Below are 25980 nucleotides of genomic sequence, written 5' to 3' on the forward strand. Positions count from 1 at the left end.
TGTACAAGTGGAGGCTGTTGGTGTTGCCTTCAGGAGACAGGTGAGTGCCTGGAGTATTTGCTTTGTGGGAATTAGTGCCCATACAATGATGAATTACCAGCACTAGCGGTGATGACTCTGCTGCCATGGCAAGGAGCAAATAGGTGGCAGTGCCCACGTGTGGCTGCAGGAAACCCCCTGGAGAGCAGAGGGGTCCAAAGGAGCTGGGCCCTGCTTTCTGGCCCTGCTCAGCAGCCCGTGCTCTTTGGGGCCTTCCAGGTGTGATTTTAGGTGAAAGGATAACAAGGTGCCAATTAGCTTCCACTTGCTGGCTGTGACTTTTCCTTTGAAACACCAGTGAAGCATTCTTCCAGAGTCTCTAGAGCTCTCCTTGATTCCAGCCAAAGCATTAAGTCTTACTTGAAAGCCCAGTGTGTGATTATGGAAGTTAGAATGTGTGTAGGTGAGGCTAGAAACTTGGACAGGATTCAATGAGCACAGGAAACTTTTCTTCACCTCTCTGCGTGTGCACAGGGGATGGTTTATTTGTATGGCTGCAGAGAAGAGGAGTGATGCTGGAAGCTGTGAGATGGAGTCTTTCTAATGCTACCAGAAAACTGCATTTAGTGCTGTTACAAAAGGTTGAATTCTGTCCAAGACATGGGCACACAGAAAATACTGTCTGCTCAGGAACTCTCATCAAACCTAATCCAGCTGTAGGATCAAAAACCACTTTGAACTCTTCCTCCTTTTGGTGTAAACTTGGGCTCTGCCTCCTACCCTTTGCTCCCTCAGACTCTGAGGGAGCAGGATCCAGACGTGGCCAAGCTGCAGCAAGAAGCAGACCCTTCTCTGGGTGCTGCCCTGTGGCTCTGCAAGCCCTTGGCTCTGGGTGCTGTGCTGCCAGGGGTGCCAGCCCGGCTCCCAACGGGCAGCGGTGACTAAGCAGCCCGAAGCAGCTGCCTCCAAGGTCCATTCTTCTGTGAGAGATTTACTGCAGCGAGCAGAGGCGCTGGGATGTGATAATTGCCTTCATTCCCGGAACGAAGACCCTGAAGAACAAAAGCCAGTTGCCCGTGAATCCACGGCGTGATTCAAGCATGCAGCAGAGGGGAGGAGTGGGAACCGTGTGCCTGTTGCTGTAGCCAAAGCGAGCGGGCACTAATCAGCAGAGCAGCTCTGCCGCCCTCGGGTGCCCGGGGCCCTCCAGCCTTCCCGGGCCCGGACTTGAGGACATGCCTCAACAGTGAAGCCACTCGGCGAGGAAAGCCCAGGAGGACGCGCTGGAGGTGCCCCCAGAGCCGGCAGGGCTGTGCCCTCCAGCGTCCTGCCCGCCCGGGCTCTGGTTTTCCTCCCAGACCCCTCCAGAGCCGACCTTCCCCACCGCGCTCCCGAGCCCGCGGACTCCGCTCCTGCTCCCGGGAGGATCCCCGGTGACTCCCCCGCCACCTGATTCTTCTGCCAAGACCACGTGCCAGATTTCCTGGGAAGCTTTGCCGGGGACTTCATGGAGAAGTGATTGCCTGGGAGGAGGGTCCCCGCGCTGCCAGCACAGGGCGCAGAGCGGCAAGGAGGGTGAGTGCGGGGCTGTTAACGGGGGCGGGGGGAGCGGGTTGGGGGTGCAGGGTGGGGGTGCGCGACCCCGGCACCGCCCCAGGGACCGGGTGTCAGCGCCCAGCCCAGCCCGGCTGTGCCCGGGAGCTCCCGGAGCTGAGGGAACGGACGGGGCGGTGTGCGGGGCGGTGTGCGGGGCCGGGCGCGGGGGCCCCGCGGAGCCGAAGCGGGGAACCTCTGTCCGTCGGGGCTGCCGCCGCACCCCCTTTGCAGCCCAGCTGCTCCCAGAGGTGCCTCCTTCTCCCGGGCCCCCCAGTTTGTGATCAGAGCCTTGCTGGGTCACTTGCACTTCCCTCGCTGCGCTGTCATTCCTGCCAAGACCGTGTTCCGTGCTTCCCGCGGCACGTCCGCAGAGCCCCCCGGGCGGGAGCGGCAGCGCGGCCGCGGGGACCCCGGCACCGCGCGGGGTCTGGGGGCAGCACCCACCGGCCCCGTCTCCCGGCGGTAAGCACAGAGCCCAACACACTTCTGCCCTGGGCTTGGAACTGTGTTCTGGGTGGGTAAGTCACTGCAGAACTCTGGAAGGCTGTTTGGGAATATATGGATGAGAGTCCGGGCTTCAGCACCGGCCTCGGTCCCTGCGCAGCCCGTGCTCGCGCTGCGCGCTCCCGAGAGCCCCGCAGAGGAGGGGATGGCTCACGGCTGGCAGAGGCGGCCGTGGGACTTGTTTGCATCGGAGAACACACGGCCAGTTTCCATGTTGGTATCTTTACGTGCCCTTATCTACGACTTTACTGGGTTTTATACAGCCCCGGGTTCCTCCCCGGAGCAGAGGAGCTGCAGAGGGTGCCCGCCGGTCCTGCTGCTGAGCTGCCTGTTGGGCACTGCTGGGGGAAACTGGGCTGACTGGGCTGCAGGGCCCGTTCTGGTGCTGTATTCCTGGGGGCTTTAAAAGAAATCAGGAAAGCTGGCAGTGATTTGGCACCGTTTAACAATGCAATTGACGATGGGGTTTGTGTTTCGTTCGTGCAGACACAGACACTGGTAACTTGCCTGTTAATGTCACACACCTGCACGTGTTTTACGATTAGTTGTTCTGTATCCTGGAAACAAACGTTAAACTGAGACCTTGATTTCTTCTGAGAAGAAATGAGAATTATTTTTATATGATTCTACCCAGGACAGGTATTTTAGAGTAGTTTTCTTGGGTTTTATTCAAGTCTTTCTGAGGAAAACAGTCTGAGCTACCTCTGTTTCTGCAGTGCATCTCTAGTAATAATTTGTTTGTTCTAGCAAAGGGTGAAAGCTTTCCCGTGGGTCAGCATGGCTAGAAGAGACCTGAGAACTCATTCTTGGTTCTTCAGCTTTCTGGTGAGTTTTACAATATTTTTTATAATTTGAGTGTTTGAGATAATATTAGTGCTTCTTACAAAGTTACAAAACACCCTCTCCAACAGGTCAGTAGTCTGTCCAGGAGTCTCTTTGCCTTTGCAGCCCTTGCCAAGAATCAGACTTCTAAAGGTCAGTGGTTTTATCAGCACTTCTGTATGTTTTTACAAGCAATGTTCAGCACAGAGAAACAATGCATAAAAAGTTGTCCAGAGACAGAGCTGAAGAAACTTTTTCCAATACCCTGTTTTGTGTCTGAAATAGTGTTTGCATAGCGAAGTATTCACTTGGCTGTGAAAGTACGGTCTGAAACCAGGTAAGCAGTGCTCAGCTCCTGGTCTTTGTGCCGCTATAACTGAACAAAAGAGATTATTTTGTGCTTTCAAATTGCATCTGCAAATGCAGAGGCTGGTAGGAGCTGGAAAATGGGTATAAAATGAGAAAATTTTCTTGTACATATCTGCTTCACTGAACATCCTGAGGGCTGAATATGGAGATGAGCTCTTGCCTTCTGCTCCTCTGGGTGCACCAGGCACTATTTGTAAGTGTTGGGGATGCTGCAAGAGACTGACCCTGTAGTGTATGTGGTGGTGAGGGCAGATGGGAGAGGCTTTGTGTTCCTCCACAGTGTGTGTGTCTTTCTCCAGGTTTTGCTCCTGTCACGATTGAGACCTCAAGAGATGTGTATGAATATGTGGCCACTGCTTTGGACTGGTGGCATGCAGACAGATTCTGTGAACAACGCTTTGCTCAGTTACTTTTCGAACCCCAAGGCAGTGAGGGAGCTTTCTTCAGCAAGCTGCTGCAGTCCCACCACATCAGAGGCTCTGTCTGGCTGAATGAAAGGGATGGTGTCCTGCACAAACCAAAGCGGAGATGTGAGTATAAGTGGGCTTGGACTATTTGGAGACATATTCACTGCTGGATCTTTTTCATTCCTGAAAAATTAATCTGACTGGAAAAGCTGCCACTCATTTTTTATTGTCACTGTGGTAACAATACCCAGGACACATCAGCTGCCTGGTCACTCTCAAGACTTGTCAGTGCATTGCAGCAGAAGAGAGCTGCTGAGGGGCTCCTCTGCTCTCTCCTCCTGTGCCATCTCCCTGTAAGCAGGTCTGGCTTTTCCCACCCTCACTGTTTGTGACCTGCAGGTCCTGCAGAGCCATGGGGTTAGGGACAGGACCAGGAGAACAGGCATTCCCCAGCAGGTGCCTCAAAGGTGTTATCTGACTACGCTCTTGGTTGCTATGGCATGGGATGCTTGGGAACATGCTGTTCCTTTCAGTTTTATTGTTTGCAATCCTATTTGCTAGAATCCAAAGTTTCTGTAAGTTACACTTACAAAATTATGTGATCTCAGCTCGCCTGCCTTCCCAATCCCCTCCAGGCACAGGAGAAGCAGGAGCTTTACTGCATGCTTACAGATGTCCTTGCCTGCAGGGCCCATGAGTTCTTAGCTTGAGTAGGAGGCAAAAGAAAATAATGGTTTCATCCCAGTGGAAGATGAGCAGGCCTTGGCCCGTGCTGCTTCCTTTATGTTGGCTGAAATTTCTCCTTCCAGGGGACCACGTTGTACCTGTCCTGGTATTCAGAGACAAAACAGACACAAAATATGTGAAGGTACTCTCTGACTTCCCAGCACTGCCTGCTGTCACAGCCTGTGCCCACCTCCAGTGGGACACCAGGACCCAGGAGGTTGCTACTGTCTTCTCCTATGCTGTGCCAGCTTTTATTAATGAATTCCAGCTCCGTGGCTTTGTTGACGAGGAAGGTTTTGTTCGATTTGCTCTCATAGTCCATGGGCACCATTCCCCATACCTGCCCATGTTCCGTGCTGATGGACAGTGGCATCACTTCTGTGTGACCTGGCAGCAGGAAAATGGGACCTGGGCCATCTATGCTGATGGCAAAAGGAGGGCATCTGCCAGGGGTTTGTGTGCTGCAGGGCCACCTGCCCCCCAGGCCATCTATGGCCAGGGGACTTTCATCATTGGGCAGGATCAAGATTCTCTGGGGGGCACCTTCAGGGCAAAGGAGTCCTTCAGTGGGAACATCACCGACCTGCACATCTGGCAGAAAGTCCTCAGTGCAGAGCAGATTGAGAAGGTTCGGTCGTGCTGGATGGTAGAGCAAGACCTTGTATTTGGGTGGAGCTCAAACACTCTGGAGGTGGAAAGCAGTGTCGAGGAAGTGACTGCACAGTTCCTTTGCCCAGGTAAGTCTTTTTCCCCTCACTACTCCAGCTCCCTCCTGCAGGGAGGGGTCAGCACAGTTGTCACTAGAGTCTTGATCATCAAAGCCCCCAGCAGTGACCCGAGCACAGACAGTTCAGGTGTCCTGGGCTCATCACAGCCTTCCTCTGCTGCTGAGAGAAGGGGCTTGCTTGTCAGTGATGCTTGGATGCTCTGCTGGGAGGTGGGATCTGCCCCTCAGCCAGCCCAGTGTGACATTACTGATAAGTCACTCAGGTCCTGGCACTGCCACCAGCTCTGACTTCCTTCTGGAGGGTATTTACCAGCACATGGGAAGCAGTTTCTGAGCCCAGTCTCTGCTCTGGCTCAGCTGTAGGGCTGCTGAAGGAGCAGTTTGCAGCTTTTGTCTCCAGCAGGGTTTGTGGGCTGCTTGCAGGAAATGTGATACCTGCCTGGGAATGGTGTGTCTGGGGAGCGTGGGCCTTCTCTTTGTGTGTGTTCCCACAGGGCCTGTTGAGGAATGCCGAGTTTTTGAAGTTGGCAGCAGTGGATTCGGTTACGCCTCTTGTTTGCAGTCTTTGCCTTTTATCTGTCGTCACACAAAGGGTACAGCATCTGGTATTTATTGATTTGTTACTTCCACAGCATTCGCTCCTGGAGAGCCCACCTCGGGTGATGGCCAGTGCTGGGGAGGCCTCGTGTCTGCCCTGAAGTGATTGCATGCAGAACATGGTGTAGCTGTGACTTTGCGTCAGCTGCATGCCCTCTGCCAGCTCACGTCACTGTCCTGCAGCTGAGCAGTGCCTGTGCAGTCGCATGGCATGGGGACACAGAGCTGCAGGGTGCCTCCCAGCCCAGGCATCTCCAGACTCACTGGCCAGGGGTGCATGGGGAAGAGGCAGGGAAGCAGCATTAGACCGGCTCTCCAGATGGGACCTTTTGCTATAAACTATTTTGTTGTGCTAAGTCTCACTGCCCTCACTGTCCTACCAACTTACCCATCACCTGCGGACCATTCCCCAGGCTCTGAACACAACACATTCCCACACTGCTGGAGCCCACCCCAGCGGTTCTGCTGTTGTGTTTTCAGACACCTACTGGCAGCTGAAGGAGGCTCAGCTGGGATCCAGGCGCTCCCTCGCCGGCCGCATCAACAGGCGTGCAGGGAGGGCTGTGGTGAGTCCTGCAGCCCCAGCAGTGGGAACTGGCACCAGCAGCAGGCAGGAGCCATTGTTGGGGTGGACTTGCTGGCACCTGCTCCTGTTTGAGGTCACTTTGCCAGTAGTTACACCTGTGGTCTCTTCTGAGCTGCTGTTGAAGAGTGTGACCAGTACAGCTGTTCCTTGTGCTGTGGTCACACAAGCGAAGTGTTGCTTCAGCCTGACTCCTGTCACTGGGGTCAAGAGGCTGGGCAAGAGGGCTCAAAGTGTCAGTAGAGATCTTCTTCCCCTAAATGTGCCTGCTGTGCCAGGCAGATGTCCTTGAGCAGCGAGGGCAGGAAGGGCGTTGCCAGGGCAGAGCTGATGGTCAGGCAGAATCAGGGCTCTGCACTGAGCTAAAAGATCTTTTCTACTGCAGATTCCTGACGACATCTTCACAAGTGATGTCCAAGACATGAACCTCTCTGTCGCTCTTGGTGCTCTTGATGTCTTGGCAACTGTCCTGAGGGAGGAAGAGACACCTGTGCTGGAGCCATCTGACCTCCTTGCAGTGCTTCAGTTACTGAAACAAGTTTCTGATGTGGAAGTCCAGGAGGGAGAGGACCTGGAGATGTTGGAGCAGTTGGGCCAATATTATGCAGAAGTGACAGAGTTAATCTTGGAAGAGCAGAATATTGAAACCTGGTCATCAGTCGGCCAGGTAACATGTCACCAGCAGCCTGGCCAGCTGTGTGCCACAGCTGCTCCTCCTGTTGTGTGTGCAGCTCCTTGGCCTGCTGTGTGACCACTGGCTGAGGGCCTGTCCTGGTGTGGTCACATCCAGCTTTTCTGGACATATGTTGGATATTGTGAAAATGCAGCAAGATGGGCCTGGAGCCTCTTGGCCAGCTCAGATAAGGGCCTTAGTGTTGACTCATTTGTTGGAGGTGCAAAAAGGTTTTTCTGCAAACAAGTAGTGCCTTCCTTGCACCTTGTCTCAGCTCTTTTCAATTTTCTCTGCTTTGTCAGCCTGGATTTACAGGATTACACACAGTTTGCTGATTCCCAGTGCTTTGTAGATCCCTTGCTCCCACATCCTGCCCTCTCTGTTTGTTGTGTTTTCCATGGGTGGGCTGCCAAGGAGCTCTGTCACCAGCCCCCACGCTGCTCAGAACACTCAGAGGGCTTTCCATCATCCCACCCCCAGCAGCATTTTGTCCATTGGGTTCTTCCCTTCTCACGCAGGTCTTTTGTGTCTGCTGTCTGGCCTGCACTTGCCACCTGTCCCTGGGAAATGTGTGACAGTGTCTGGCCTGCCCAGTGCTCCAGGAACCAAGCCAGGGACCTCCAGAGATGAAAGATGCTGAATAGTTCAAGTTTACCTCATCACTTGGAGTCATTCGTGTCTCCATGGCCACAGTTACTCACAGCTTCTCGACAGTGGCATAAAACCAGCTCTGGCCCAATTGAGCTGGTGCAGCCCATGTATCTGCTGAGGGAGAAAGGGGCTGAGTTTGAGTACTATGGGGTGGCATTTGTACTGCCCAACACACACAGGACCTCAGTAACGGGGCCAGTCACCTACTGCCCTTCCAGCAGAGGAGTCTGTTTCTCAGTGAAGCTTTTTCCAGGAAGAGAGGGTGGTTGTTTTACAGCTCTGCAAAAATCAGAAGCTAGGTCTAAAAAAATCAGTACTTTACAGAAACTTATTTAATTATAAATTGCCATGCTGATTTAATGTGTGGGTGGTTTTTGTTTGTTTGTTTGGGGTTTTTGTTGTGTGTTGGGTTTTTTTGGTTGGTTGGTTTTTGGGGTGTTTTTTTGGGGGGGGGTTGTGTTTGTTTTTTAATAAAGACCAGCTAGTTTCCCTCATTGCCAGTCTTGTCTCCACTGCGGAAGGAACGGAAGGAACTGGGAACATGCTTTATTGAGGAAACCAAAGAAAAGTGAAGCAAAAGGCTTGACTCCCAACTTCACTTTTTCTACCAGGAGCCAAGCATTTCAGGAACTCTTGTGAGCTGTGGGAAGTGTGGGCTGGCAGTGCAGGTGCCGATTTCATTGCTCTGTTATGTTTGCAGGTCATCAGAGGGCCCATGGCTGTTGTTGAGCTCTGTGACAGGATGGTGTCACTCTTGGCCCCACTGCTGACTGCAGGGAGGACCAAGATCACGATCCAGCATGGGAATGTCGGTGAGTGGCACTGGCAGAGCTTAGGAATGGCATCTCACCAGGACCCAGCTAGTCATCCCATCTGGTTCCCAGCCCAAGTCCACTCCACCTCTCCTCCTCTGGCTCATCTCTTGCTAACCCTGTGATCAGCTTTCTCCCCATTTCCTTCATGCAGAAGTGTCACAGTGTGGGTCATAACTCTCACACTGTGGGTTGTAAAAGGCTTGTAAGAAACCTTTGGGTGCAGGAGGCAACCTGGGCCCAGATGCACATGGTTTGCACTGAAAGGGATCTGTCTGCTGCTGCTGTGGGTCTCGGCTGGGTTTACAATGTCCTTGTGGTACTTTGCTGTAGCAGCAGCTCTGGAGGAAGGCTGAGCCCTGGTTCAGCACCTGACTGCGCCCCTTCCACAGGGATGGAGATCAGAAAGCTGGAGCTGGGCAGGCAGGAGCTGGGCAGGGATGTGTACCTGGTCCGGAGCCCTGAGAAAGGCAGGCACGACCTCATTGAAGTTCCCGCAGAAGAAATGCAGAGGCTGAAAGCCAGAGGTAGGTCAGGGTGGCTGTGGAGCCGTGGGTGCCCTGCAGCCCCTGTCACACCCCAGCCCGGGGCTGCTGCTGAGGCGGGGGCTGCGGGTGCCCGCGGGGCTCTCGGTGCTCTCTCTGTCCAGGTCTCCGCAGAGTCACGGTGAAAAACCTGTGGTTTGGCTACGGCGCCCTGCAGCGCTGCCTGTCCGGCGCTGGCAGCTCTGCTGCCCCCCAGCACCCGGCTGCCCCGGGCGGAGCGCAGGAGTGAGTGGAACAGCCCCCGGCACCCCCGGGCTGCCCCCCGAGCCCCACGGCAGAATTCATCCTCGTCCCCGGGGGGAATCTCTCGGTGCCTCTACTCTGGGGTCCCCCCCACCCTGCTCCATCCCATCTCGTTCCTGCAGTGTGTGTGGTGACATCGGTTGGGGGTGTCAGGGCTGTCGCTGGCAGTGGGGCTGCCCGCTGCTGTCCCCCGGGTGCCGGCTCTGGGGGGCTGCTTGGGGACAGGGCAGCCGCAGGGTCCCCCCCGCCGGGGCAGAAGGAGCCGGGGGGTCCCTGCGGCTGGTGGCGGGATGCGCTGGGGCAGCGATGACAGCGCTGCGGTCCCCGGGGAGCTGTGGACACTAGGGGGGGATGGCCGCCCGCGCATCCCGGCCCGCGGGCTCCTTCCCTGCCACTCGGGCTCAGCCGCTGCTGCTCAGCGCCAGCCTCTTGGCAGGCTCCAGAGCCTGTTTGCAGGGTCCCACCTGCAGTGACAGGGGCAGCGGGGGGTTTCTGTCCACCGGGTGACCTGAAGTGGTTCCTGCCCTGTGCCCAGGCGCTGTGCTGGTGGCACTGAAGCATTCCACAGGTGGCTCTGGATCAGTTTGCTGTCTTGTATACCATGAGACCCTATTTTCTGAGCATGCCGTGTGGTTCCTGTGCCCCTGATCGGCCCATTTCCCTCACAGGTACCTGAGCACCGCGGTGGGCACTGCTCTGATCTCCTCCACTGTGCTCAGTGACTACCAGGAGATCAGCACGTCTGTGCGGTACCGCCTGCAGCACCATGTCCAGGTACCCCGGGAAGCACCCATGCTTCCCAGCCACCTCCCCACTGGTGGCATGGTCATGCAGGTCGTGCCTGGCCTCTGCTCTGGGCCCCCAGAGCTCTGGGGCTCAGGGGTGTCCCATGCCCAGCTCTCCCATCTTGGCTCCCGTTTCCCTGGGCTGGTGTTTGTCCCGTGCCACCTGGCTGAGGGAACTGCCCTGCCTGCGTGCATGGCTGTGTCATCTCTTCTCCATCTCTGCCTGCAGGACCTGCCTGATCAGTTGGTGGGACCCGTTTGTGCCTTCTGGAACTTCAGCCTCAGGTGCCTGGTTTCAGTTCCCAGATTTATGAGCTTTTCTTTTTCACTGCAAAAACAAATATAATTATATAAATACAATGGTAAGAGTAGAGATCAGTAATTCTCTGCCTGCTTTGCATGCTGACATCTCTCTGCTGGAGCAGAGTGCTCTCCTGAGAAGATTTCCTTTGTAAAAGTCACAGGCAAGTGACCTTTAATGAGGTACATACAACTAAACTGGAAAGCCCCAGTTAATTATGATTGTTGCTTGCAACAAAGAAAGGTTGGTCCAAGATATATATCCCAACAGACTGCAGGACTCCCATGCCTCATAAATACTGCTTGGCACTGAGATGTGTTTTTGCTGAATGTCACCAGAGTGAGAGAACTGAGACTGTGATATATTATGGATTGGTAATTAAGTCATTCAAGTGCAAAAAAACTCCTTAGAGTCCCAGGCTTGTAACAGACACAGATCAGTTTGGGGAAGGTGGGAAGAGGGTGTTTTTGGAGGAGCTGGCTGCTGCACAAACACTAGCCCTGCTCTGAAGTTGATCTTCCCTTGGCAGTGGGGCAGGCCCGGGGGGGCAGTGCTGAGGACAGAGCTGTCCTGCTGCAGCCTTGGTCTCTCCCCAGGGAAATGGGACCTGGAGCTCTGCTGTCTGCCCAGGCAGCAGGGATCAGCTGCCTTTAGACAGGCTGACCTGAAAATGGAGAAAATGTCCCGAAAACTGAGAGTCTGGTGGAAGTGCACTGGGCATAGGCAACCCAGGGGAGGATCAGACATGTCTGCTCTCAGTGCAGGGGCTGCAGGAGCCCTTCCCAGAGCTGCACACTTACTGAGCTCTGTGCAAGGCAGGGATGGCCAGACTGTGCTTTTCAGTGCACACACTGACGCAACTCCTGTTTTCTTGTGTGTATCTGATGGATAAGACAGATCTGCTGAGACAGGATGAGCTAAAGGGAAGTCCACAAGAAGACTTGTCTTTGATATCTTCTTCTTCCTTATTTCAACTCTGCTTCTTCTGGGAGAATGATGTTCCCTTCATGCCCTGGCTTTCTCTTGAAGTGGATGGTAATTCCCATGTTTTTTCTCCTTTCTTTTTTTTTCCTTTCTTCATGTTAGCCCAGACGCTGGTGGGATGTGGTCCACAGCTGGCTGCTCTGTAGTGACATCTCTTCCAGACTCCACTGCCTGTTTCTGCAACCACACCACAAATTTTGCTGTGCTGCTGCAGGTCTATGAGGTGCAGGTTAGAAAGGAACCTTTCTCTGTGAACCTTAGGGTGGGTGCCAGAATGGCACGCAGACTGTGGTTAATTTGGGGGGGGGGGTTGTGTTTTCTCTTTTTTTATGGTTGGAGCAGAGGAGCACCAAGGAGGAGTTCACACTGCAGACCTTGACTTTTATTGGGTGTGGAGTTTCCTTCTGTGCCTTGATTGTTACCTTCATTTTATTCTTGGCAGTTGGGTAAGAAAAGTCCAGACACCTGTAGCCTTCTCTGTATTTTTTGTTCGCTATTTTGGTTCAGAACAGGAACACAAACAAGGTATCCTTGTTTAGCATGGGGAGGTGTGGGTGTGCAGGGAGAGGCTGGGGAGCTCTGCAGTGAGCAGCAGAGATGGCAGATCATCCAGGCAGGTCTGAGCAGCCCAGCAAGGACTAGTGAGAACATGTACTCCCTTTCATCTGGCTGCAGCTGATGGCTTCCTCTCTCTCTCCTCAGTGTCCCCAAGAGTGAACGAACAACTGTGCACAAGAACCTGATCTTTGCATTGGCTGCAGCAGAAGCTCTGCTCATGTTCAGTGAATTGGCGAAGACCAACCAGGTAAACTCACCAGAAAGTGCCCTGCTCAGCCAGCAGGACCAGGCCTGCTAAAGCCCTATTTTCAGAACAAAGAGAACAGAAGTGTAATACTTTTTATTAACATTTCATGAATTACCTGTAACCTGCACCTAGGAAAGAATTGTGTCTGTGTGTGGAGATGTGCATATGAGCGTTGTGCAATCTGTCAGGAAAATTCACCTCTTTCTTCTGACAAAAAATCCTTCAGGAAATTTAAGTAGTTATAAAACAGCAACATATACACCTCTCCCCTTTTGTGTCCTCTTCCACATCCCAGGGCTGGATCAAGCAGCTCTGAGATGAGACACCTGCAAAGAAAGTCCAAGAACTGCAGGAAAGATTCTCTCAGTTCACTCTTCTGTGGCTTGAGATGGTCACACAGATGAAATCCGTGTGAGCTGCAGTAGCTGGACTGTTTGTGTGTTGCAATTGTAGGAACTCTTCCTGGTCCTTGTGGATGTTTGCATACATTCCTGCACATTCAGCAGCACAATTTGCAGGTCGCTCTCTCCTTGTGTGATCACCCATGCTCAGAAGCTCCCAGAGGACTCCTCCTGAAAAGGCCCATGATTTCTCTTCTCTCCAGGTGATGTGTTTCACCATCACTGCCTTCCTTCATCTCTTCTTCATGGCAGCCTTTTCGTGGATGCTGGTAGAGGGGCTTCTCCTGTGGAGCAAGGTGGTCGCAGTCAACATGAGTGAAGACAGGAGAATGAAGTTCTACTATGTGACAGGCTGGGGTATCTACAGACTCCTCTGCCTTAGGCACTCAGAAAAATGGGTCAATTCTTTTGTCTGGCATAAGTTTCAATAGGAGAGCTGGGTGCCACTGCTCTGCAGAGCCTTTCTTGCCTTTATGTGTCAAATGGTCAGTTCTAGAATATAAGTTAAAACACATTTATGTTATTTTTCTAAATCCGAGAGTTCAATACCAAAAAAATGGAGGAGGAAGTTTATGGCAAGTTCTTGTTCTTGCACAGCATCACTACTTTCTGTTAGTAATTAAAATATAAATATGTTCCTGACTAAGCTCCTTGTACTGAGTGAGCCCTTTAGTGACACAGAATTTGTGTGAATAAGCTGAATTTCACCCTGTTAGGTCAGTGCACCTTGCAGAACACACACCTAGTTGGACATCAGGCTCAAATATTTTTTTATTGGTTTATGTCTCTGATTGTCCATTTTTGTTAAAAAAGCAATCTGAGGAGTAAATTGCTTTGATCAGGACTCAGGACTTAAAATGCTTTATATCTAGGAGACTGATGCTGACAGCATATAAATCTGGTCTTGCAGAGCCAGGACAGGTTTCAGCTGCAGTAAATTGATGTTGCTCATGGGGTTTCAGAGGCTAAACTGGCTCATGCTGGAGCGTGTCTGGTCATGGGGGTTTTGAAGCAATTGTCTAGAGCACTGCGGACCCACGTGGGTCACCTCTGCTTTTCCTGGGGTTTGCTCTTGTGTTTTTTTGCTGCAGGCCTCCCAGTTGTTATCGTGGGGATGACCCTTGCAACTTCCTTCAACAAGTACGTGGCCGACACCCACTGCTGGCTCAACGTTCGGACCAACGTCGTCTGGGCCTTTGTGGGCCCTGTTCTCTTCATCCTGGCTGTAAGTGCCAAAACCCATGGGGAAGGTGGGATTCCCTTGGGTCTGGCTTTAGGGAAAATCTGCAGCTTCAGGGGTACCAGCACTTCTGCAGCTGAGGTGCTTCCTCCCAGGGCTCCTGGTGCCTGCTGCTGTCACAGGAAGATGTTTGTTATACTTTATATATACACTTTCACAACACAAATCTCTAACCAAAGTAGCTTTTTGATAGAAAAAATGCTTTCGAAAATTTTGCTCATCAGTTCTTGTATTAGCTGTTAAATTAGGAATGTGGGTGAATGTGTAGGTTGGCTGTGACATTGCCTTAACTGAAGGGCTGATTTTAATATGGGAACATCTGTGACCTTGAAGTAGTATCAGTGTCATGATGTGGCAACATAGTAGCAGAAAAAGGTGTAACGTTTAAGAGGTCCAGAGTAGACCCTTAACAGGAAAGACATTCTCCAGGAGAGGTTTTGAGATGAGTTTTCTAGATTTCATACATGTGTGGATGAAGTGTTGTATTCACTGCTTTCTCAGGGGTGATTCATTTCTTCCGAACTTCTGACACTTCATTAGAAAGTCCCCAGCAGAAAAGACTCACCCCAGTGGAACTGGGATTATAGGAGGTCTCTGGGCCTATTGGCTCTGTCCTGACAGGTGAACACCTTTGTGCTGTGCCGGGTGGTGATGGTGACTGTGTCCAGTGCTCGCAGGAGATCAAAGATGCTGACGCCCAACAGCAGCCTGGAGAGCCAGATTGGAATACAAATATGGTGAGATGGGGAGGGGCTGGTTTTCCCAGCTGTGTCTGCTCTGAGTATGAAATGGTGGGATCAGGGTTAAATGAGAATCCTTGGCTTGGTGAAGTGAAAGACCAGGAGCTGGGGGAGTCGGGGCAGAAGGGATTTTCTCCTTCAGGGTAACTGTGCATCACCCCAAGGTAGTCTGCTCCAGAATTGGAATTTCTTAGAGCTCTGAGCTGCAGAAGTGACTCCTCTCCACTTCCCAGAGCATTGCAGTTTGAAGGGGTAGTGACTGCGTTTATCTCACGCCCATCCTGTCCTTAGCACCCGTGTGTGCCCTGCGGAAGGCTGGCAGCTGTAGGGGCAGCAGGGGCTTGGCCGTCTGCTGTTAGAAAAAGCATCATCTGTGGGAGTTTGGGACTTGGTAGATTGAAAATCATGCTGATGGTATGAACTTCTGTAATCAGTCAATATAGAGAGACCTCTAAAAAACTGCTGCTTGAGTCATTACTTTATCATCCCCTGTGAATCTTTATTGTTGTTAGCTGGCGCCGGGTACCCCTGCTAGACACGCATTGTTCCCCTGTATCATAAATAAATTTCCCCAAATTCACAGAAGTGCAAAGATAGGGCATTGCTGGAGGGCAGGCTGACATCCATATGCTAATAAAACAAATACAGAAGCCCTCCTTGGAGCAGCAACTGGGGGGAAAATAGCTGTTTTCTCATGGCTAATGACGTCAAAGAGCTCCCTTCTTGCTAACTAAGTGATAAATAGAGCGCAGGGCTGGCACACTGGGGGCTGGGAGGGGAAATGGTTAGTTTTTCCCCTCTTAAGTAATTTTGTTTGCAAAGGCATTTGTTCCATAGCCACCATCTTGGGTGCCTCTTGGTGGACGCATCATCTGAAAGACACTTGCTGGGGAAGGAGAGCTGTATGGAGAACATTGCTTCTAAACTGCAAGATCAGACCAGGATGCTCCTAAACCTGTGGAGCATTTCCAGGGCAGATGTCCTCCCTCAGTGGTCTGTAACCTAGTGCAGATGCCCTAGGGAGATGATGGCAAAGCCCTGGGCTGGGTTTGTAGAGCCAGGAAGGACACTTGGCAGACTGGGGAGCTTTGCCAGGACACCCTGGGCTCAGGGACACTGGGCACAGCAGAGATCCACATGGGGAGCCTGGTGGCTGGGAGGTGGGTGCCAGTGCAAAATGTTGCAGCTCTGAAATGCACCCAGGTAACCATGAGCTCTTCTTCCTGACAGGGCCACAGCCAAGCCCATCCTGGTGCTGCTGCCTGTGCTGGGACTGACCTGGGTGTGTGGCGTCCTTGTCCACCTCAGCATTGTTTGGGCCTATGTCTTCATCGTGCTGAACTCCCTCCAGGTGAGTCCTGTCCCAGGTGGATCCTCACATCAACACCAACTGGGTATCAGTGGCTTCTTGCGCTTCAATGTACTCTGCCTGTCCCAATAGCTGGGGACATCTGCCAGCTCTAAAGGCCAGCCCAGCTTTCCCAAGTCTGTGGGAGAAAACAGCTGTGCTCTTTTGCCTGAGGAAACTAAGTTCATGCTCCCAAGATAGGAAATACAGCTCTGGAGACCTTGCTAATCTGATGCGCCTTCAGCACTAGTCTCTGGAGTGTCCCACTGGTGCCACAGCTTTTCAGTTCAAATCTGGTTTGTCATGTGAGATTTTTCTGACATGAATGGTTTCAGAATGACACTTACAAACTGATATGCTTGCAGGGAACTCCTCTAGAATTTGGATTTGCTCATTTAACGGATAATTAAAGTGGTAACTGTCCAGTTTAGTGGGGCAGACGCCCCAGCTGGTGTTTGCATCAGTGAAATGAGCCTCATTCCTGCAGGGCAGGGACGGGCCATGTGTGCCAGCACCACTGGAGAGGGCTGGTCATGGAGAGTGTCCCAAAGGTCACGTCCAGCCAGAGTGTGTTTGCTTGCTGCTTAGGTGAAGCATGTTCCAGGATGAGTTTTTTCCACTGGCTTCTCATTCAGACACACTTAGAGGTTGTGGCCCAAGAACTGTTCAGGCAGAACCACCCTCCTTTGCCTGGGAGGTCAGTGTTATCACAGGGAGATGAGACAAGAATTAAGAATCAAGGACTGGAAATCTTTATCCCTAAAATCCGTACTGTCTGCAGCCATGCAGGGCATCCCCAGGGGTGTTCCTTGTGCCCAGTGAGAGCTGCACAGGAATCTGATGGGATGCAGGAGGGTTTGGTGGAAGAGATTGCAATGCAGGCTGGGGAGGTGAGCCTTGCACAGGGAGGCTGGAATTCCCTTGCAAGACCTTGGGTGAGTCATGTCATCTGCTTCAGCCTCTTCATTCCTCTTTAGGTAGCATAATCTGGCAACATTTTTAGGAATATTTGCTTGTCTTGGTGTCTTCCAGGTTCATGGCTTTGACTACCATACTTCAGAGTCTTGTTAATGTTTCTATTACCAGGGATCTCCACAGGGCAGGCACTAACCCTGGTGTGTAAAGCAATACTTAATATTTGCTTCTAAGTTTACTGATTTCATCAAAAGAGTTTAAAATTTTAACCAGCCTATATGAGGTTAAGAGAGCAAAGCACATTGTATCTGTCACAGCAGTCAGGAGCGCTCAGTTCTGCACTGAGCCAGGCCTGTTCCCAGGACCTCAGCATATCTGAAACTCAGGGACACATGGTGACAAAAAGTCCCAGGACATGTGCTTGCCACCTGCAATTCAAAGCCTCAGCCCCTCGTTGGCAGAAGCTTTCCAAACCTCGAGGCAAAGCAGCTGTAGATGGAGCTCGAGAGGCACTGGACCCCACCGCTCCCGGGAGCAGCAGGGGAGGGTCCCGAGGGGAGGGTCCCGAGGGGAGCTCGGCGGGCAGGGAGCCAGCCGGGGGAGGCAGGGGGGCTGCTTCATGCGTGAGTCGTGCGGGGAAGTTTTGCTGCTGGGATTGTTTGTTTGTTTGAATGCTTTCTATTTATCTGTGGAAGCCCAAGCCTGCCTTCAAGGTTACTCTGTGCGTCGACACCAGCCATGACAGCCCCTCTGCAGCGCCGGGGCTCGGCCGGGACGCCGGGCAGGCTGCGCCGGTGCCCGCTGGGCAGGGAGCTGAGCAGGCGGCTCCCGGTGCCGGCTGGAGGTGCCCGCTTGTCCAGGGGCAGTGTCGGTAAAACCTGCTGCCCTCATTGGAGCTGGTAGGGCTGGAAGGCTGGTCCTGGGGCTGGCTCGGTGCCAGGACTCATGGAGCTGCTCGCCCGCCTCCAGAGAGGGGAGCAGAAGCCGGCGCTGCTGCGGGACAGGGTGTGCGGGGCGGGACAGACGGACAGCGAGCGGGAGCATCCATCCCACTGCGGGCCCCAGCCCATGGGCGCCCAGCACCCGCCTCACCATGAGCAGGGAGCCAGGGGACGGGGCATCGTGAGCCCTGCCAGGAGAAGATGGCACGTGGGCAGGGGCAGGGGCAGGGGCAGCAGCAGGGGCAGGGGCAGGGGCAGGGGCAGGCTCCTCCAGAGCTCTGGCTCCACTTCCTCCGCTGCTGCAGCTGGGCCTCCTCTCCTTCCTTGCTCTCCTTCCAGCCGACCCCGCCGCTCCCCCCCTCCCCGCACTCATCCAGAATGATTATTTCAAGGAAGACCTGCCTTGGCAGCCGGAGCAGAAATCTGGCCTGGGGGAGTGCCCGGCATTGCTGGCTGAAGGACGGGTCATGGCACGGCGCCAGGGTGCTGCTGCCACCGGCCAAGAGCTCGCAGATGAAGAGCCAGGCTCACGGAGACAAGATGGATTACTTTTCTTGCTGCAGCTGATTTATCTAGCTGCGATAACAAACACCCCACAGATACAACATAAATCTGGTGGGCCAGATAGGGCTGCCTTAAGGCCAAAATCGTTGGTCTGGAGCTGTAATTAGCCCCAGGCTGTGGCCTCCAGGCAATGCTCGCTCGGGGCCTGCCCAGACACTTTCCCGGAGCACATCCCACACTGGCCCAGGACATGCAGCTGTGGCTGAGCATTTGTGGCAGAGTGTGTCATTGTTCACTCTCCCTTGGTGTGTGCACCCAGCAGCACCACTTCCATGAGCAGGGAGAAGGTGGCTGACACTGTACCACCAGAGCCCTGGCGTGCTGGCAGGATGGAGAAAGCTCTGTCCAGCTTGGCACTGAGCAAAGCCTCTGGATCTGCACTCCAGGTACAGGTTTGGGCCACAGGCTCCTGCTAACACTGTGGTCTATCATGTCCCTGGCTGTGCCATACCCGCCGTCTGTGCCTCTTCCCAGGCCTCACCCATTCTAGTGCTCATCAAACTCATTCCCTCCCATGCAAAGCAGCCCAGACCAGCTGTACAGCTCTAACCCTGCTGTGCTCTCTCCTTTGCAGGGCCTGTACATATTCCTGGTCTATGCAATCTATAACAGTGAGGTAAGAGATGCCCCTGGCTGAGGCTCAGTCACTCTTCAGAGCAGCTCTTTGAGAGCAGCTGGGGGATAGCTGGGGCTGTAGTTGGTGCGACAGGTGGCATCACCCCAACTGTGCTTCTGAGACTTTTTCTTCATGACTTGCTGGAGGATCTTTTGCTCTGCTAAACCTGCTGTGGCTCTCTCTAATGTCCTTGCTCTGCTCCAGGTGAGGAATGCCATCCGGAGGATGAAGGACAAGAAGAAAGCACTCTCATTCACAGTAAGTGGCAAGGAAGCCCTGCTACTCTGCTTTGTTCATCAGGCACCCACCAGAGCAGGGCCCTGGGTGTATGTTGGGCCTGCTTTGCGGAGATGGTGTTGGAAATAAGTCTTTTTATATTACTGTTTTTTGTCTCCATCGTTTGCAGTCCTGTTGGACAATGCAGACCCAAAAAGTAATCTAGCCTGATGAGGCAGCAGCCTGCTGTACCAGGGTGGGATGGGAGCCAAAGTCTCAGGGGACACAGTGCAGATGAAATTGATCTTTAAAGTTGGACATGGATCCAGCAAAGATGCATGTTGCAGTTTTCACTGTCCTGTATCTCTTCTCTGTCATTACAGAATTGCTCTCATCCTATCAACTATTTATCGAGTCCAAGAAACACAACCTCCTGGGAGACAGGGAAACTGAGTCCTTCTGCAGCTGAGAGTGCCTTGTCAAGCCCTGTGCAGAAAGACCCTCCAGTGAAGAACATCACCAACAAAGGTAAATTGGGCTGTCATTGCTTTTGGCCCAGGCTGTGACATAAGACCATAAAACTGTTATTCTCAAGGCTTGAATTTTAGTGCACATTCACTGGGCACCATGTGTAACCCATTTGCACACTGTGTCTGTGTGAGCACTTGGAGTCTGGTGCATCAAATGCAGCATGGGATGAAGGATTCCCAGGGAAGGCAGGGATGCTGTGCATGTGGATCTCAGAGGGATCAGGCTCATGCCTGCAGGCTCTCTGGTGGTTGCCAGGGGATCTCATCGCCATGTTACACAGCATTGCATTCTCTTCAGGCAAGAATACATATTTGTGTCTTAAAGTGAATTTTCTGGAGAAGGCTGGGCAAGGGTGGCAGTAGGAAATAGGGTGAAAAAAGTGTTGCATGCTCCAAGCAGTTTGTGGGTGCAATTATGCAGGTAACTTGTTTGGTCCCTTTGCTTCAGTGGGAGATACTTAGGGGATACAAAGCACTGTGTTCTTGGTAAAACACAAATGTTTCTACTTTCTAGTCTGCAAACTCATTGTGCTCCTTCACCCCCTAGGAAATTTTGGAGCCAAAATTCCCATGGGGATTTCATCAATTATGTCACCTGAGAGACCGGTATGTAATGTCTTCTGTTACTCTTCCACCTCCATCCATACACAGAGCCTAGGGATGGTGTCCAATGGTTCCAGCGAGGGGCTGGACTCAGGACACCTGGTAGTGTCACCAGCTCTGGCACAAATGTAAGGTTTCATGTTGAGCAAGTCCCAGAAGCTGCCTGACTGGTCCACCCTGAGCACAGACTGAGGGTAGTGCTGATTTCCTCTGCCCCAGGGTGTAACAGAAATTACTGATTGTTGGTGAGGGATCAGGGAGGGTCAGCAAATGCAAACTGGGCAGCAGGGACTTGCTGTCCCCTGCGGTGGGCAAGCCACATTGCCCCAGGGTGTGCAGGCTGGGTTGTGCTGCCTGCAGGAGCATGATATAGGGCCTGCAGCAGGAAACAATTTAAATTTGACTACTCTGATACCACTTCCATCTCCCACTATTGAAATGATCATCAGTCCTCATGCACTTGACATACAAGTGCTGTAATTTCCTCAGAATAAAATCCGACACTACTTTCATATGAGTCTCTCACTGAAGGATCTCTCTCCCTCTCTAATATTTATCCTTTGAAAACCTGTGTCACATAGACAGCTCTTATTTATCCAATAGATAATACTTCTATAGCTGGCATATCATTTTGAAGCCACTCAATAAAAATCCATATTTCCATCTCTCATGATTTATACTCTGGTTAGTGCTGTTCCTCCCTCGTGTTGAACGCCGACCGGGATCCGTTCGTAGGTGATGCTTTTCTCAGCCAGGCAGGCACGGGCTCTGTAAGCCAGGAGCAGGGCTGAGCTCCTGGCACCAGATCCAAGGCGTGGGCCAAAAGGATTAGCCCAGGGGCCTGAGGTTCCCAAGGCAGGGAGCATCAGGAGGCAGCACATCTCCCAAATGCCAAGGCCGTGGCATTTCCTAGAAGGCAAAGACAGAAAGCGCTTTCCTCCGCATGAGGGTCACTGAGGATTTTGCTGTATCTTTGCTGCTTAAACGTTGCATTTTTAATATGCTTGTTTCCTTTCTACCCAACGTGGATACAGCAGCCTTCAGAAGGTGAGGCTGCTGCTGGTGCCAGCCTGGGGGGAGGGCCCATGGTCTGCTGCCCATGCTGACAGGCACTGCAGCTGTGGGGCTCCCGGTGCTCCACCAGTGCCAGCCCTGTGGTGCCGAGCTGGCCATGGGGAGTTTCCATCTGAACTCCATCTTCACCACAGAGGTGGTCAACATGGCTGTGCCAGGGGGTGTTACTGTCCCCCGGGTGCTTGCTGCCTCTGGACTCCTTGGTTAGATAAGTCAGAGCTGGTTTTCCTGCACCCTGGCTGAATGAGTCATGGCACTCTCCAAAGCTGCCCTGAATTAAGGATGTTGCTGGCAGCTGCACAATAGTTTGGATGAAGAGAAGATGCTACTTAAAAACATTTGAAAACACTTAAAATGACAAAACATTGAACCAGTGAAGATACAAACAGAGATGAGATTTTCTTTGTGTTTCAGCTTTTTAAAATGTTGTTTGGTGATATTTATTGCTGTTGGGCTGGGAGCAGGAATTTCACACCTCACAGAGCACTGAGCATCACTTAAGCACAGGGTGCAGGCGTGTGCATGCCCTTTCCACCACAGCACAGGGGAGAAATTTCTCTCTTATCCTGGATTATCCTGTGGCCTCCAGTAAAATGTCCAGCCCACTAGGTCACCCCAGGGCAAGGGGAGTGGTGTGGCAGCTTGCTCACGGGCACTGCTGAGGGGTGCAGTGGAAACCAGGTGCACTGCTGGGTGCCTGTCCATCAGGGACCAGGACAAGGGCTCTGGTTGCTGGCTGGGCTATGTCTCATGGGAAAGACAGTGAGGAGGGGCAGGTGGGTGCTAAGGGAGCCCTGCTTGGCCCTGAGGTGTGGGCTGGGGGTTGGCCAGCAGCGAAGTACTCAGACCTGTACCTTCTGCTAATGAATGTTCTCCCCTCTTTCAGGCTGTAGAGCTGACAGCATTCAAATCCTCAGGTAACATTTGCCTACTTAATTTTCTTTAATTTTTTTGTTGCTGCTGACACTGGTTTCTGTGGTGGCACAGTGAAGTGCTGCCTGGAGGGCAGCTGATTTTTGCTCATGCTTTTGGAAGGGTTTTGTTTCCCAGCTGCTGGGGATGCAGTCCTGACCAGAGTGTGTGGAGATCTGTGTCCCCCAGACAGGTGGAGGGGGGTTTGAAGCCCTGGCACCTCTGGGGGTGCTACCTCTCCCCAGCAGCACCCGTGACTCAGCCGAGGGTGCCCTCCTCACAGCACCCACCTGGTTTCTCCCTGTGTCTTTGCACCTTCCTTGCTGCCTCTCCGTGCCTGCAGGGACCCACTGTTTGGCAGGGCTTGGGCTGCTCCAGGGGAGGCAACAGCTCTTTGCTGCCATGGGGGGTTTTAAACCAGCAGCTGCTGCAGAAAGTGCTGGTGGGTGTTAGAAGTGACTTGCTCCCAAAGAAGGGAAGGTGGGGTGTTCAGACAGGGCTGGATTTATGAGCTTAAAAAGCAGCCATTTAGTGTCTTCTATTTCAGGTTGTAGAAAGGCCAATGTCACCATGGAGGTGGGTAGAATTAAAACCAGAAATCCCTCCTAAGCCCCAGACCTCTGCTTGACTGCAGTGCTGGGGAGAGGCTGGCCAGCCACAGCTCCCTGCTCCTGCCCTGACTTCTCTTCCTGGCTTTGGTCAAGTCACCAGGTCCTCTGGGGCTGGGTGCAGCATATTTAGCCTTTTTTTTTTTTACCAACCCCTGACGAGTACCCCCAGCACGTTCAGTGTCTGGCTGGGGTCACTCAAGCAGGCAGTGCAGTGAAGAAGCACGGAGGATAGATAATATTTTTTTTCTGCATTATTACGTTTTCTGTTGTCAAAGGAAGCAGTGCAGTAGCAGGTTTCTGATTTTGCTCCACTTTAAGTGTTTAAGCAGGGCATGCTTAGGCTGTTTTCAAGACGATGCCACCCAGAAGCATTGCAGCTTTCCTGCCCACAGGGGACACACGAGCGAGGCAGAAACGGTGGCAGCCGGGAGTGAATGTGCTGCGGCGTTTCAGGCGCTGGGGTCTGGGACAGCACGACCCGCGGTGCCTCGAGCGCTGCCCCCCGCCTCTCACCTGCTCCTGCGTGGTTCAGTTAGCCACGCGTGTCATTAAACTCCAGATGTGCACATAGGTGGGTTGTTTAGTTTGGTTTTGTTTGCTCAGGGAAGCCCGCAGCGTGTTTTTGAAAGCCGGGATGTGCCCGGAGGAGGGGGAGCCGGGCTCGGTGCCCGCCCCGGCCCGGGGCTGATGCGCAGAGCCGGGGTGCCGGGGGGCTGCGCCCTGGGGCGAGGGAGCCCTTGGCTGGGCAGCCCTTCAGCCCGGGGTGAAGGAGAAGATCTCCTTGAGCCAGAAGAGCCCTCCTCTGCACACTTGTGGCTGTGCAATGCGGCGTGCGGCACGGCTGGTGCCGGCAGCGCTGCTCCCAGCGCCGGGCTCCGAGACAAGTGCTTCCAGCCATGGGGAGGGGGTGGGGGGGGGAAAGGAGAAGGCAGCAAAGCCCACCTGTAATGCCTGGGAGACCCCCGGGCAGCTCCGCGTGTCGCAGGCTCCGTCTTCACAGCTTGTTCAGCAGAACAAAATGCCGTGTAGCTCTTGGGGACAACGAGGGGAAGAAAAGCATGAACCTGTGTGTTTGGTGATGGATGAGAGAGAAGTCATTTCAACAGACACTGCTTCCCCTCTTGTATTTGTTTTCTCCCAAAATAGTTTATTGAAAAGAGACAGATTTTGCTCCAGGAATCTTGAAGACTTCCAGCCAGCTCTAATTAAAATTATGGGAGGCTCAGGGCTTAAATGATTCATTCAGTCTCCCAGGAAAACTGTGTGCTGGATCTGAGGTGGGATCCACCTCTTCTCTGCTCCAAGTGGCACCACGCTGGATCAGGGTGCAGGAGGCAGGAAGCAGGTCCATGAGGAAGGTGGGATGAGGGTGAGGGCGGATAAAACGTGGGTGATCCCAGGCCAGTTTCACCCAAATGAGGAGCTCTGCAGCCTGGCTGTGGCCAGGAGGCAGATGTGAGCTGTGCTCTGCCCTGTGGACCCCTCCCCACCCCCGATCTTGGGGCCCCCCCACCTTGAGGACCCAGCTCACTCGGGGGGCCCTGTGTGCCGCAGCAATGAGCTCCAGCCCCGCTGTACAAAGCTGCAGAGCAGCTGCTGGATTCATTACACCCTTTATGTGAGCAGGGGTGGCCGGGGGGGGGAGGGGGGGGTGTTCACATATTTGTACAAACAATAAGTACCGTCTTCCTTGTCTTGGCAAACAAGAGCTCCAAGAGGCCTCCACATCCTCCATCTCTTCAAGTGATGGCTGCTTTGTTTCCCTACGATAATTTCATTATTCTGTTTGAATACATTTATATGTTGCTAAGCCACACATAGCAACATGGATCTTGTCTCCATGGCCCAGCCTTTCTGTGATCAATATTGAGTAATTCTGCAACTCTCACCATACTGTGTTAAATAAGATTGGGTTTAAAATAATAAGAAAATTATAAGACTCTTGAATTCAAAGCCAGTAAAGCACCTAATGTGGTGGGCACTCAGAAATGCAGACCCCCATATGCTGACCCAGCAGGGCTGCCCTGTGGTGGGATCACATCTGCCATCTGTGCCATGGTCCTTCCTGATGGGCAGAGGCCCTTGATGCCCTGACAGAAGGAGGTGCAGCCCATGTGGCATCTGTGCTCTGGGCCATGGTAGTGCTGGTGTTTTCCTTAAATCCCACTGAACCTTCATTCCTCACCACTCCAGAGCTTGGAGCTGTGCATGGTGGACTAATGACTGAGCAGGGGGAAGCAGCAGTTTCTACATTCAGCCTTGGCCATATCTGGGGGGGCTGCTTTGACTGCTGCCATCAGAATGGTATTTCAGAGACCCCTGAAGGAGTGTGGGGCTGTGGGACAGCAGACCACAGGCAGACACCAGTGACAGGCCCCATTCTGCTCTGTCCTAGAACAGGCCTGGGCTGAGCTTTCTCCCGTGTGCTGTGGGACCTTCATGGTGCACCTGCTGCCCTGGCCCCTTTCCCTCCCCACCAGCACAGCTGAGATTGTCTCTCTTTTTCTTTAGGTTTCTGAGAGTTTCTGTGTGAGGGACCCACAACACCAAGGCTCTTCCAGCAGCTGGAGGATGGCAGGTCGGAGGAGCTCGCTTCCATGCAGAGGGCTGTCCCAGCTCGGGCAGAGCGGTTAGCTCTGTGCTTCTTCCTATCAGCATGTGCAGGCAAAACCAAGGCAGGACTGGGGCACCTCGAGGGCTCACAGGGTGTCATGAAGTCTGCCCTGTTTCTCTCCAGGGACAGGCAAACAACAGACAGGTACTCATCATGACTCCTGCCCAGCCTGTGTGCTGGGCCAGGGATCCCTGCAGCTCCTGTAGCTGCTGCAGCTGAGCCTGGCCCGGGGCAGCGGCACCACCAGCAGAGCCCTGGGGGATGTCTGGTGTCACCAGCAGAGCCTGTTGAGTGGGGGGCAGCTGGAGCCCTAAGGAAGACACTGGCTGGCTTCCAGTCTCTTCTAAAGCAGCTGACTTCAGTAGCATCTTTAGGAAAAAACCCTCACCCTGCTGCTCCCGGGGCTCCCACCTGCCGCTGTTACATTTTCTCTCCCTCTGCCCTTGGCATCCAACTCATCCTCCTGTCGCATCCCTAGTGTTTAGAGCTCAGAGAACGTGTTGGGGTTTTTGCAGATTCTTGTGACAGTAAAAGTTGAATTTAAAG

The 25980-nt window shown here is 53.1% G+C and overlaps 1 protein-coding gene across 4 annotated transcripts; it reads left to right on the forward strand.

Annotated features, from left to right (window-relative positions):
* Nucleotides 1–25960, forward strand: ADGRD2 (adhesion G protein-coupled receptor D2). Of its 4 annotated transcripts, XM_051637000.1 has the most exons (27): nucleotides 1–40; nucleotides 514–1554; nucleotides 2827–2904; nucleotides 2991–3054; nucleotides 3570–3800; nucleotides 4487–5140; nucleotides 5625–5735; nucleotides 6208–6293; nucleotides 6696–6977; nucleotides 8335–8446; nucleotides 8839–8973; nucleotides 9096–9216; nucleotides 9903–10008; nucleotides 10249–10304; nucleotides 11407–11533; nucleotides 11647–11750; nucleotides 12007–12109; nucleotides 12714–12867; nucleotides 13602–13735; nucleotides 14372–14487; nucleotides 15721–15841; nucleotides 18833–18874; nucleotides 19079–19132; nucleotides 19474–19618; nucleotides 20168–20226; nucleotides 22184–22214; nucleotides 23139–23381. In XM_051637000.1, the coding sequence occupies exons 3-27, from the start codon at nucleotides 2857–2859 to the stop codon at nucleotides 23252–23254; spliced, it is 3312 nt and encodes a 1103-aa protein (XP_051492960.1). In that variant the 5' UTR covers nucleotides 1–40; nucleotides 514–1554; nucleotides 2827–2856; the 3' UTR covers nucleotides 23255–23381. The 4 variants fall into 4 exon arrangements, with proteins under 4 accessions (XP_051492960.1, XP_051492962.1, XP_051492959.1 ...); XM_051637002.1 differs by lacking the exons at nucleotides 1–40; nucleotides 23139–23381 and adding an exon at nucleotides 25332–25960 and having other exon boundaries at nucleotides 358–1554; XM_051636999.1 differs by lacking the exon at nucleotides 1–40 and having other exon boundaries at nucleotides 358–1554.
* The last annotated feature ends 20 nt before the right edge of the window (nucleotides 25961–25980 follow it).

This window comes from Apus apus, chromosome 19 (genome assembly GCF_020740795.1).
Source record: "Apus apus isolate bApuApu2 chromosome 19, bApuApu2.pri.cur, whole genome shotgun sequence".
In the NCBI taxonomy this organism is placed as follows: domain Eukaryota; kingdom Metazoa; phylum Chordata; class Aves; order Apodiformes; family Apodidae; genus Apus; species Apus apus.

Bases quoted from the DNA above. Each gene is read 5' to 3' on its own strand.
- ADGRD2 (XM_051637000.1), top strand. From the start codon at position 2,857: ATGGCTAGAAGAGACCTGAGAACTCATTCTTGGTTCTTCAGCTTTCTG. The intron at 15,842-18,832 runs GTGAGTCCTGTC...TCTCCTTTGCAG, and splicing joins TCGTGCTGAACTCCCTCCAG to GGCCTGTACATATTCCTGGT. The intron at 19,619-20,167 runs GTAAATTGGGCT...TTCACCCCCTAG, and splicing joins GAAGAACATCACCAACAAAG to GAAATTTTGGAGCCAAAATT.